The sequence below is a fragment of the Aplysia californica genome, unplaced genomic scaffold (assembly GCF_000002075.1).
Source record: "Aplysia californica isolate F4 #8 unplaced genomic scaffold, AplCal3.0 scaffold00311, whole genome shotgun sequence".
Taxonomy (NCBI): Eukaryota; Metazoa; Mollusca; class Gastropoda; order Aplysiida; family Aplysiidae; genus Aplysia; species Aplysia californica.
The window spans coordinates 69,679-83,339 of record NW_004797581.1 but is presented as its reverse complement, the minus strand read 5'-3'; the positions used below and the strand labels follow the sequence as shown (position 1 = coordinate 83,339).

At 37.8% G+C, this 13,661-nt stretch overlaps 1 protein-coding gene across 4 annotated transcripts in view; it reads right to left on the bottom strand.

Moving 5' to 3' along the window:
- LOC101851204 (guanine nucleotide exchange protein SMCR8) overlaps positions 1-13,661 on the bottom strand; it is a 45,814-nt gene that overhangs the window by 18,371 nt on the left and 13,782 nt on the right. For all 4 annotated transcript variants that reach the window (XM_013084699.2, XM_005102060.3, XM_013084700.2 and 1 more), the window contains exons 8-16: positions 12,379-12,548; positions 11,167-11,308; positions 9,140-9,201; positions 8,181-8,297; positions 7,330-7,387; positions 5,263-5,329; positions 3,525-3,609; positions 1,936-2,036; positions 369-1,603 (exon numbers count right to left, since the gene is read on the bottom strand). In XM_013084699.2, coding sequence (XP_012940153.1) covers positions 369-1,603; positions 1,936-2,036; positions 3,525-3,609; positions 5,263-5,329; positions 7,330-7,387; positions 8,181-8,297; positions 9,140-9,201; positions 11,167-11,308; positions 12,379-12,548 — 2,037 coding nt within the window. The remainder of the gene's footprint in view (positions 1-368; positions 1,604-1,935; positions 2,037-3,524; positions 3,610-5,262; positions 5,330-7,329; positions 7,388-8,180; positions 8,298-9,139; positions 9,202-11,166; positions 11,309-12,378; positions 12,549-13,661) is intronic.

The following is a 13,661-nucleotide window of genomic DNA, read 5'->3' as shown; positions in this document are numbered from 1 at the left end:
AAGATATAAGTGTATTGCAAGGCAAATAATGTGGAAGAATCACAGAAATTGAAGTACAAAAAAGTGGGAAGACATGGAATAACCTCAAGACGCTAGCCTAGGATGAGAAAGGTGGAAAGTGTTTGTTCGAGGCCAATACCCTGGTGCAGGGTGAGAAAGGTAATGATGAAGGCAAATTAACTGGCTTTAAGATAATACCAATGACTCTAAAAGCCTAAAAATTGATGAGCACCTGATCCTACGGAGTACACACATGCACGCACGGACACACGCAGACAGACAGACAGACAAAGCAAAGCGTTTGTACCATAATTTATTTTGAAGGTGTAATACTTGAAATTGTACCAACACTAGCATTCAGCACTCACCATCATTAAAATCCTGTGGTTCGCAAGCATCACACGAACCAGAACCCAGTAAATCCTTTGAGCTGTTTGCCGAGCCGACAAGATGTGGAAATAAATCCCGCACAGAAAGTTCGGTGAAAGCAGAGGAGGCGTCTGATTCAGACCTCACCCTACGTGATCCGTCTTCGTCCCCAATGCTAGATGAAGGAGGGTAATTTGAATCTCTCAGCCTCAGACGTCCACTAGACCCAGACTGAGTCATCTGAAGTTTGTATGGAGGCAGAGAGTTGGAAGAGGACTTTGGCGACAGTGTCATTGGTGAAGATTGTACATTACTGTTACCGACATTTGGTTCCTGCTGAGGAACCTCCCCAGTGACATCCGATGAAGGCTCTTTGCCATCTCTAGGGTCAACATCCGTTTCTGATTGGGAATGAGCAACGCCAAAGGACTCCCTCAACTCATCTATACTGGACAATAGTTCTGATAATTTGCTCCCAACCCTTTTTTGGTGATGCTCAGGCTCAGATCCGGATGGTGTGCCAGAGTGGGTGTCAGTGTCACTGCCCTGAATCTTGGAATGTACAACATTCGACAAAGGAGCAGAGTTTTCTGAAAGACTTTTGGTTCCGTCTTCCACCATGCTTGACTTGCAAGAATCTAAATGATTTACACATGCTTCGCTGTTAATTCTTTTCTCAGATTCAAGCTTGCCGTCAAGATTCCGCTGAGTTGTTCTGTCGACAACATTATTTACCCTGTCAGCATTCGATGATGAAAACTCAGACACATCTGCAACATTTCCTTGCATATTTTCACGAATCCTGAGAGTATCCTCCTCAACAGAGGCACTTTTAAACTCTTCACCACTGCATGCATTACATTTCTCAGAGGACAGTTTTTCGGCTGGAGATGTTAGACTGCTGAAAGAAAGATTTGACGATGAGACAGATTGTCCCTGCATTTCCGACTGTTCTCCAACTGCTTTTGGCACATTGTAGCCTGTCCCCTTTTTTTCGGGAGACTGACTGACATAAGCACTTCTCTTTGGACATCCTATATTTTCAATGCACTGACTGACCGGCCTGGAATTCTCCAGGTATAAACTGACAGGTGAGTCACCCATCTTTTCTGTTCCTTTTAGATTCTGAACAGTATCATAGGGAATATCCATGCCCGGGTAATACTCTTGGTCATTAAGTAAGTAAATTCCCCCTCTGTCTGGGGATGAGGGTGCCGACTCAAACACATTCACACTGCAAAAGAAAACATATTGAACATTTCATTAATTACTTTTTTAAGCCGTCAAACAGAAAGGAAAAATTCTGGCACCTGTTCTATTTAAACAAGATCAACAACAATCTTACATTATCATATCGCATACATAATTCCTCAAGTTTTTCTAATTAAACTTTAGCCATATTCACCTCAAAAAGGGAATACAAAATGTTATTTCTATCCTGTGACCTAAAAGCTAAAACACAAAGCATCATAGTCAAGCAAAAATTAATTAATTATCTCTTAAGGAAAATATCTGTCGGTAAACTTTATATTTTTTGACAACATCAACAACATAATTATATTATACCTTTGACTATCATAAGTTTGGTAGGATGAGGGAGAAATATTCCTGGACCCCACATAAGATGAGAAAGAGTCTGCAGACTTGAAACTTTCCAGGGAGTCCAACTGGAGAGAAGAGAGAGAAAAAGTCAACATGAGAATGAATACTTACTCTTCGCTGCCGCCAGTAGAATTTCCGGGTCAGAAATGTGTAGCGCTGTGCCTATGGCCTGTAAAATTTACAGGACTGTGACAGTGGTTGTTTTGATACTAATTATAAGGGAAGTTACTGCTAAAATCTTGTAATTCTTATTGGGGTAAAAGTAAAGTTGTTCCTGCATCCGATCCAGACATTGGGGATTGCCTTGCTAGTGAGACAACTTCCTGGGCCATCGGCATATTGTGGTAGGGTGGCCAGTTCCTTTCCACATCGTCTTTACTTCCCCAGCTTGAAGTCAGGTAACCATTACTGCTGGGTGGACAGGAAGGGGTGAAAAAAATCCGTGTCCGAACTGAAACTCGAACCCAAACTTTCCGCTTCGGAGATGAGTGCACTTATTGGGGTACCTTCCATTTATGCTTACCTACATTTTCCACCCATTTGAAAGTGTCAGATTCAGATTTTAGCTGGAAGAGAAGATTAGATCTAGATGTAACACATCGACCACACAAAAATGATGGGCTTACATGCATATATTGTGGACTGTACGAGCGTTGTATAAGGGAGGAAAAGCCTCTTGTCTAAAGCCTATCAGTCTTAATAAAAGATATTTTCAAAGAAATAGCAATCTCAAGAATCTTATTAGAAAACCAAACTTTATTCTGAGTCTGAGCACATCAAAGCACGTGGAGATAATAGCAGCCTTCGGGTGCAGGGAAAAAGCAAGACAGAAAGACAGAAACAATTTATAAGCGGAAAGGACAGAAGTAAGATCTACCAGTCTTATCAACACTCTTCAATCAAGCGCAGATAGTAACACCCAAGGACTTTCCCAGACTGATCCTTTAATATCAAAAGAGAACACCATCCATACTACAAGGCAATCATGAATAAACTATTTTTAAAAGACATATTTTTAAAAATGAGAACTCTGTTTTACCAAACTTTCTTTCTTTGATAGGTCGCTCACTGTCAAGGAAGTTTCGTTAATTCTAACAAAAAAGCCCTACCGGAGAAGGATATTAGATGGCAGTTCCCCCTTCCCAAATAATGGTGAATTAGTTATAGAAGTTTTGAACATCCCCATTTATACCATTCAGATTATTTATGAGGCAAGCTGCTTCAATCCTGCCTGTCAGGCCAAACCCAAGCTGGGGAGGATACAGAGTCATAGGAAGAAGATGAAGATATGCAGTAAAGCAGATTTCCCTATATGGGACTCTAATTCATGTTTCTGAGCAAAATCAAAGTATTTAACTATTACTCCACAAAAGCTGGTCGCCTCTTTAAAAAAAAACCCATTTTATTGCTTTATTGTGTTGAAAAAGACATACAAACCGATACCAAGCTCACAGGTAGGGACTTAACCATACAGAAGCTTCAACAAAAGTGGCTTAAACCGAGAAGCAAAACTCTCAAAACCTTTATGGTAATAAAAAGGTTCCCATACTCACCGAACCCTGCGAACCCCAGTGATGAGAGTTGAACATGGCCCACCACTCTTGCTCTGGACCATCCATATTTCCCTGGAAACGTTTCCTAGAAATAAGAAAAGGCAAAACAGAACTCATGACCCACAAGGCTCCAAAAGACTTCCACTTTTTAGACAAAAATAATAATAATTTTAAAAAGATTTAGAAACAATAAGACAGACTTTAAATATCTGTTATCATTAGTGTCACTAAGAGTCCCTATACCAATAAAATCCTGACAATACAGGAGCAGGAGTTACAAAAATTATATTTTTCTGACATTTTGTGCATATTCTCCCACTTGCACAGCAGTCAGCTAGAAAGTTCTGTTTTCATTTTAAGGCACTTGCAACACAATAATTAAGTCATATAAGTGCCAAAGGGGAGAGGTGTAATCAGAGAGTAACAAAAATAAAAAATAGGTGGAGAGATAAAGATGATGAATGTTTGATAGGAAAGAAGGAGCAAACCACACCAGAGAACCCGCCAACCACCCGCTCAACTTGAAAGAAAGCTGCCTTGACTTCACATTTGAAGTAGTTAAATATTGAAGATATTTGTTATCTACATCAGTTCAAACATCATCAATGCCTTTCTCACCCTGCATCAGGGTATACGCCATGAACAAACACTTTCCACCTTTCTCTATCCTGGGCTAGCATCTTGATGTTATGCCATGTCTTCCCACTTTTCTGTACATCAATAGTTCAAAAATAGCTTATCATAAATCAGAATCTTACTTTCTAGTATCTTGTACAGATAAGTTAGGTTTTACTTTGAGAAAAGAGAAGCAAATCGACACAACAGCGCTCATGTAGTTCTAGGAAAAAGTGAAAAAGAAACAACAAAAAGAGGTTAACTAAAGTAGGACCAACCAGCAACACCCTCCAGCCACTTGCAGGTACAGACAGGGAGATCAATGTTATGCCCCAATTTTTATATCAACCAAAATTTTTTAAAAAGCTTCGTTATTACAGTCGAACAAGTCCAAGATGACCACCCACTGTCGAGGAAAAAAGCGATTATCTTAGACAGGTGTTCCTCTTGAACAGTGTCATTATGATATATATATATATATATATATATATATATATATATATATATATATATATATATACACATTTTTTTTTTTTTACAGTAGGGGAAGTAGGAAGCGGTCATATGTACAAGTGATATTTTTGAGAGAGCGATTGTTAGAGCATGTTCCACTGTATTTTTAAGTCACAAAGAAAGAGGAGATAGAAAATGAGTCACACTATAAACATGATTTGAAAAATTTACCAAAGGTGCACAAATAAGCAAAGAGGCTGGTTGCGTTCTGTCAGCATTTAAGCAGAGATGTTTTTACTGTTTTTAGTTTCAGTAAAAGTTTTACGGCACTTGCAACACAATAAGGTCATATAAGTGCTAAAGATGAGAAGTGTTACAAGAGAGTAACAAACACAAAAAAGAAGGAGGGGAGACAGAGAAGATAGATTTTTTATAGGAAAAAAGGAGCAAACCACACCAGAGCACTCGCCAACTACCTACTTTTACTGTCAATGATACGTCATGAAGTACGTCGTTCCTCAGAATCAAAACACTTTTCCACACTTCACATTGAGACAAAACTACTTTCACGAAAACAAACGGAGGAAACCTGGACAGGGACAACATAAAACATAGAGTATAAAATCACTCCTCGTTTTCTATTTTAACTTCTGAAGGAGCGAAAACGCACATGTGAACTCCAGCGAGGAAATTCCCTGTGATGCACTGGCCATGGGAGATGCTGCAATATCCTGGCCCTGGGGGGGTGAAATGTTAAGTCAAGGTGAGATGAACTAAGTGAAGGTTAGAAAATGAGATAATCATACAGATTCACAAATATTTTGAGTTCAGATTTACATCCCTGTCAAAAAAATTAAAGAAATCTAAAAAGGCACCTCTTATAAATTTTGAGCTCTCATCATATGGGAAGGCTCTGAGGGAATCTTTAAGCAAATAGGTTCAGAAACATCTTTCTGAGGACCCAATTCTATGTCAGCCCCTAGCACTGTCAATAAACTAACCAGTACAAATAAAACATAGTAAAATAAAGGTAAATGTGGAAAGAACCAAAACAAAACATGTACAGGTTAAACAAGAGCATAAGGGATCATGTTCAAGACTCACAATTCAATATTTAATAATGAGTATGATAATAATAATAATGATGATAATAATAATAATAATAATAATCATTTGTATAAATCGTATCCCTACTCTACAGCATGCTCTATGTGCTTTACAATTAGTATTACCCCAGCAGACCCTTGAACACTCGGCTCAAAAACATTCTTCGCTTTCCATGAAGCAAGCAGTGTCAGAGGCAAATTGCAAATGCAAAAACAGTAACAAACTAACAAGATCTTTTGCTGACTATAGCTATAAGGAAAAGTGAGCATTCCTAAAGAGATAAATAAATAGTACTTGCAATGCTGTGATTATAGCCTCAAAGTTCTCTGCTTTAAACTGAACTGAGAATGCTCAAGCTTAATTTTTTTGGGAAAGGGGGGCTCTCATGGCCTAGAGGTCAAGGTATAGGCCTCTCATTCAAAGGTCGTTCGAGGGTAGCGACGTAAAAAAAAATTTTTCTCTTAAATTGTCTCCTTTCACCTCCTTTCTCTCTCACTAACAATGTTCTGTCGTCTGCTTTCGTCTCTTCTTTCTGTCTCCCATCCCCTCACCTTCTTTGCCCCCTCTTCTGGGCTCCTGACTCTTTCTGAATCCTTTCTACTGCTACTCAATGGCTTCTTCTTACTGTCGTCTTTCAGCCACACCCCTGATCTTCTGGTAGGAAAGATCTGCACCTAGCCTTCTCGGAAAAGGGCAAAAATCTCAGAGGGCTCGTGGGAAAATTGCGCACGTTAAAGATCCCTTGGTGGTCTAAAATCGATAAGAGTAGGCTTCAGCCGCCACCCGAGCAAAATTCAAAATTTAAAATTTCCTACAAACTGAAAATGTGTTTTTTTGTAGATGTGTCCCGCGAACTCATATGTCCTTATGCAGTTGCGAGCGCCGTAAAACATTCATCAAAAAAAATAAAATAAAAGATGGAAAATGAAAAAAAACCCACCTGAATACTAAGATAAGTTTCCATGCACCAGGATTACATTATCCTCACATGCCCCTCATCAATGAAATAAGAGTTTAACCCTATCCGTACGCCCAGGGGTCATTTTGTACCCCCGGGGTTGTATTCTTCACATTTTAGAATACTTCTTGTACGAAGATCTCTTTGAAATTTTCAGTATTTCTCAAAAAATCATTTTGATAGACTGTTATGCAAAGCGTACGGATCGGATTAATGAGTAAATTTCCTCTTTGGAAAGTGGTGGCACAGAGTTCCCCACGTCATATGAATAAGACAGTAAAACACGACGTACGGATAGGGCTAAAATGTTCTGATATACCACTATATTAGATTAACAAATTGTACAGGCCTTGTGTAGACTGTTGACCAGCACAAAACCAAAAGACCTAAACACAAGGGATAAAAGAAAATGGCAATTCTCAGATTTAAGAAGAGAAATTGGTGTGTTTCATGCTCGACAAAAATAAAAACAACTCTAATATTTGGAAAAATGACTCATCCATGTCTGCAGTGAAAGCAACAATTTTTTTTGTAAATGTCACCTCAACACTTTGACAGACATTTTAAATCACTTTTAAGGTCAGTCTGGGTCAGGGCAGAAAGTACAATTCATCAGCAACTGTGCAGCTTCTTCAAAAGTTTAAGGGAAAAAAGGGCAAAGTTCAAACTTACGGAAGAGTTTTGACTCATTTTTCTCAAGTTCAAGGACGAGGTAGCTTCTTTTGAAATACTGAAAAAAATACAGATATTGTAGATAATGTTTTGACAGCATTATGAGACAAATGCTCAAGGAAATAAGGTTAAATGAAATAGAAGGCCATGTTTTAGATTCATCAAATTGCTTTATAAGCGTAATGGACACAAAGTGCAGACAAACAAAATGCTCATCCTAGTTCATGTACTTCTAAATGTTTGCAATCTTGGGGACTGATTGTTATTCTATAGGAGGTCTTCATATAATATTTGGTATGAAATATGTGTTTTAAGTCATAAAAAGAAATTTTGAATTACGACATTTTACAAAAAGTCATAAAAAGTACTTTTGTGTTATAACATTATTACCTCTCCAAAAAATATATAGTTGGCCAGCTATTAAAATTAATTAAGCCCAAAATTTTTAATTATTTTTTTAAATCTGTGGTATAGGTTGTATATGCCCAGGAAATATTTTGTCAAAATTTGAATTCGAATTCTAATTGTTGAAAAAAGCAAGAAAAAAAACATAATGTAGGCGGTACAACTTGTTAAAGAATGAAACAGTTTTTTCTCACTCCTAAACAAATTGTGTTGTATGGGCTTAGTACAACTTAACAATCTGCAGAAGTTACAAAGCAGAGGCATAAAACTTTTCCTTAAATTCCTAGTTCAAATCTAAAGCCAGACCTGAACCTATTATTTCCAGGTACTGAAGCCAGAACATTACCATGTAACTACAGGTGCCCCAAAGCCAGTGCTTGAACTAAACATTAACAAAAAGTACATTCATATATATACATTTGACGCAACCTAAAGCTCAAACACACCTCATGTATATGCCGCAGTCTTCTCAGGCCTTCTTTTGCTCCCCAAGAACAAAGTTCGTGTATTCCCCTGAGTGGAGCATTAAACCTTTTCGCCTTCTTCGTTTCTACAAGCAAAGGCTGTGGACAGAATGAAAACGCACAGGACTTTAAATCTAAATAAAATATTCTGCATACTCAGTAACAGATCTAAATCAAAACAGAGAAGTTAGAAATTTAAAATGAAAATTTCAATTTGTTTGCCTTCGAGAGAGTAAAAGAAGACAAATACATGTAGAAACAACTGGAAAAACTTTCACTGACATACACATATTAACGAAACATTAAAAGGAAAAGAATTATATGCATACATTTTTTCCCATCTTTTCTTTTTAGAGTTGCAAAAAAAATCTAAAAAACAAACCCATCACAGCACTGATCATATGAACCTGGGAGAAATTTAAACATGTGAGCTATGATGAGTTGGCTATATAATCAGGCTACAATGTAGGAGAAATAACAGAAATATTTCTAATACTAAAAAGGAGCAAAATATCCTCTCCTCCTCCCCCCCCCCCAAAAAAAAAATACACTGAAAAGAAATATAAGAAACAGATCATATTATTATAACAACACCAAACCACGCCCCCCCCCCCCCCCCCCCCCCCTGAGGTGGCAGACTGTGATTCCACCAGACAATACAGAAGTAAAACCTCTGACTGCCCCCACCTGTTGGGACCGTACACTGCAGAAGCCTTTGACAAAACCTTTGAAAGAAAAGTAATAACTTTTAACTTTTAAAAAAGGCAGATTTAGAGTATACGCAAAGTCTGTTGAAAAGGATACAGAGGGTCATCACTGAATTGGACACAACAAAGAGTTTCTACAGTTGCAGCCCCATTTCACCAAGAACTATTAGTGTAATATCAATAACAAGTTGTAACAGAAAAAGCTTCGTTCTATAAATCCCAGCACTGACCCACCTTGTACTCTCGTGGCTTGAACAGGGACAGAGGGGATAGTCTAGGCTCATTGAGGGAACCACCTGCAGGAAGGAAAACAACAAATGTTCAAATAAAATATATGATCACTTTTACTGGTCCTCAATGTAAAATTTAGATTTCAATGGTATCCATCCCATTTTGTTTTGAAAAAGAGTTGTACGGCACTTGCAACACAATAAGGTCAAATAAGTACAGAAGATTAGAGGTGTTACAAGAGAGTAACAAACACAAAAAAGGAGGGGAGATAAGGACGATAGATGTTTGATAGGAAAGAAAGAGCAAACCACACCAAAGCAATAATAATAATAAATAGCATATGTATAGCGCATAACCCCGCTCTACAGCAAGCTCTATGCGTTTTACACTATATTATTACCCCAACAGACAACAGAACACTCAGAAACATTCTCAGCTTCCTGGGAGCACCCGCCAACCACCCATTCATCCACCCCATTTAGATTATTAAGAAGGCCAATTGCTTAAGTCCTGTTCTGCAGGTCAACCTAGCGGAAAGACATAGATACTCAACAGACTATTTATTGTCTTCCCCTCTGACCAAATTTCCGTCAGTTGTATGTAAGGCGGAAAACCTAAAAATTATAACCACGGATGGTGGTTCCCAGGTCCGACAAAACAATTCGTTTCAAGAGACATAAATCCGTGACTGTAGAGCACATAAGTATTTGTTTCTCGAAAAATCAAGAGTGCTACAACACATTTCAGATGAAGAAAATGATATCTGATCTCTCCATCCTCCCCTCTCCAAATCTTAAGATATTAAACATTGGGTCCCCCATAGAAAAACAAAAGTATGACATTTCTAGTGTAAAGCACAATGCTTTCTATACCAGCAGTTTGCCTTAACTGGAATCAAGTTGTATCAGAGTCAAAACTCCTTAATTAAAGACAGACTCTACTGCACTTTGACAGACCTCAGCATTTGTGAAGATCTCTAGTGTTGCAACACGAAGGAGGAGGAGAAGGAGCAGAAAAAGCACAAGGAAAAACTGTACGTAAAAGATGCTACAGCAAATTTTGAAACTTTTTTTTTTCAACTTATGTAAATAGCTCATAACACTTTTGGACATAAAAAACAAAAGAAAAAAAAACCCACTGGCAAAGGTCACTACTGAGACGGCGTACTCCAATCTTAAACAACAAGCAAATGACTTTGTTATCAGCATTGCACATGACCTGGTTTCTTTTATCAACCTTTTATCAAGATAAACTGTCTAGGAGACAACTATTGACCTAAAAGAATACAATACTCATAGAACATACTGACATAAGATATCAGTTTAAAAGCTCGAGCTAATCACAAAGCTTCTAAGAGCTCTTCCTTTTGTTCCAAGTCTAATTGATTGCATTTATTCAAACTGGAGTAGTCCTTGATTTAATAGGCTTTTCACTTTTATATAAAGAAGAAGTTGAGTTTGACACCAGTATAGAAAAGTTACTTCATTGAGTATCTCCATCTGCCCACTCTGGCGTTGTAACACACTCAGCCCATGTTGGTCCTGATAGACAATACTGCAAGCTACTTAAATAATCTAAATTGCATCTACAGGGGTATAAATTATAAAACAATGGCAAACAGCCAGATGCCAGTCAAAACAATCAGTATGGTCAAGGCGGCTTAATATCATGGCACTGTCATTGCATGTCGCCATATTTAGATTAGGCAAAGGCTGTACAGAAAAAGAAATAGTTCCAGTTAAATGAACCAAAAACGTCAGCTCTCTGTTTGTCAAGAGATCAAGAGAGATATTTTTTGTATATCTTGCACACACCTTCAACGCGCTGCATTCATAGATGAAAATGTAATCTCCTGTACCATTGCCTTGTACGACTCAGTTCAGCTAAGCTTCTTCAGACCAGAAAAACTGCTACATACAGGGCTTGTATATACAGCACCCAAGGAGTGCACAACTCTTTATGTTTTACAGCACATTTACTTTTGACTGGTGTACACTGCACAGCTGACAATAGGAGCATGGTGTACTTACATCTGACGTCCAAGCCATCCAGAGAAGAAAGATCATTAAACCAGTTTTCCTGCAGGCTCAATTTGTCCTGTCCAGACTGACTGGACGACTGAAACGCCCGATCCTCCAACAAACGAAAACGAGCTTCAAGTTTCTTATCAGACTGAAATAGATAGATGATGAGTTAAAACTTCATTTATTTAAGTATCTCGTAGATTACAAGCTTCAAGTTTATCATATATCAGACAAAAGTAAATATGTTATGGGATAAATGTTAAATTCCTTAATCATCTTATGAAATTAAAATATCATGTCCACACCAGCATGACATTGTACTCCACTCTTACAATAAGCAGTTCATATTAAAGGCTCATAAACGCAATCTTTTTTAAAACATCACATTCACAGAAAAACACTGCCTGAAAAATAAATAAACAGCACTATTTTCATCATTACCACAAGCACCATCATTGCAACCATCTCCGTCACCTACAGACCATAACTATAAACATTACTTTGTCCCAACATGACCCTGCAGACCCATAGAAAAATTGCCTCAGTAACATTTCAGTACTACCATTATTGAACACATTTCTGATTTAATATCCCTTCACCTGTAACTGATATCCAAAAGGTAAAAAATTTGGATCCCAAGACCACAACTTCCAAACAAATTATAGTTTGAGTTTGAATAAAGAGAAGCACATCCATACAAAAATAGTCATTTTTTGCTGGAAAGAAGCAAAACAGTTAAACAGAAACAATAGAGAGAAAGAAAAGAAGTAGGACCAACCAGTGGCATCCTCCAACAAACTAATCAAAATAATGAGTAGACAATTTTTTTTTAAAGCAGTAAGGGAGCCCGGCACTTCAGTTCATTGTAAGTTTTATCAAATTGTGGTACACTGAAGGCCTTGAAAGAACACAAAACAAAAATGATCCACACAAATATAGCACACTGTCAAGTCATTCACTTCCACAGAAGGATAAGGAAAATCGTACAATGTATACAGATAGGGCACTTTTTTTGTCAGGTCAACAAAAATAAATCATAAATGAGACACAACATTGTTTGCACCATCAGATTTATAGTCTGTCATGGAGAACACAGAAAAAGAAAAAGTAGACATTGACTTACTGCAGTAGCTAAAAAGTGTACACAACTTTTTTATTTGAATGAATGTTTCATCGGTTACACACTCATTGCTTCCAAACAGTTTCTATAACACTCACCAACAGAGGTTTGAGAATGGAGAGAATTTCCCGTATTTCTATACTGGATTGTCTTATAGTTTGCAAGCCCTTGTACAGCTCATTTTCCGCATTCTTGCGGACATCCTGACCATTCCCAGGAGCTTCGGAGTCACGAAGCCTCATTTTAGAAACTTGATTTAGAAGGAAGCCTGAGGACAAAACGAATGTACTGTATATTACAGAATATGCAAAAGTTGGCAACAATACATATTATGCATCTCTTTTCTTTCCAGATTAAAACTCTGAAGAACTTACCTACCAACTTAATATAACCCGGAGAGTGCATTGATAGTCAAGTAACTGCCTTTTTCAGTAATGCCATAGCATTGATCATTTGTAAAAGCTATTCTTGAACAATCCATTTATGGTCAAACAATAACATAGCACTCTCAAAGGAAAAATATTTATAGCTTTTAAAATGACCCACATTGCTTTGTCTATCCTAGTCCACTGAGAACTACCACTATTTTACACTACATTAGCACAAATCATAGCAAAAAGTCACTCTTTGCTGACATGGCTTGAAACATAACAACAAAAAGGGTTTTTCGTTTTATGGAGCTCGCAACTGCATAAGGTCATATGAGTGCCAGAAGATTAGAGGTGTTACAAGAGAGTAACAAACATAAAAAAGAAGGAGGGGAGATAAGGACGATAGATGTTTGATAGGAAAGAAGCAGCATTGGTATCAACAGAGCACCCACCAACCACCCATCAAAAAGGGTTGTTTTAGTTCAGTTTTTAATAAGAGTTTTACTGTCAACTGCAACCCAAACGGCTCATTAAAGTGTCAAAGATTACAGGAGTTACGAGGGAGTAACAAACAAAGAAAATAGTAAGCAGAGGATAAGATAATAAATGTTTGATAGGAGAGAAAGAGCAAACCACACCAGAGCACCTGCCAACCACCCCCTCTCAGGAGCCGACAACAGCGGGTAAACATAAGTCAAGCTGGAGGAGAGAAGGAGAAACTCTCATTTCACATTAATAAAGCTGAAAAGCTCCCTCATAAACGCAGAACAAAGGATAATTGGCCTGATCACTTAAAAATGGGTAGCTTGTCATTAATGCTTTAGCACCAGATCTGATTTCAAGTTCAAGCAAACACTTGTGAAGTTATCATCAGGTTTTCCATTAACTTCATAGGCTTTTAACATTATTTTTTTTATTACAGTTGTTCTGTGCCTATGTCTGAATGAAAATAGTCTCTGTGTGTGTGTGTGTGTGTGTGTGTGTGTGTGTGTGTGTGTGTGTGTGTGTGT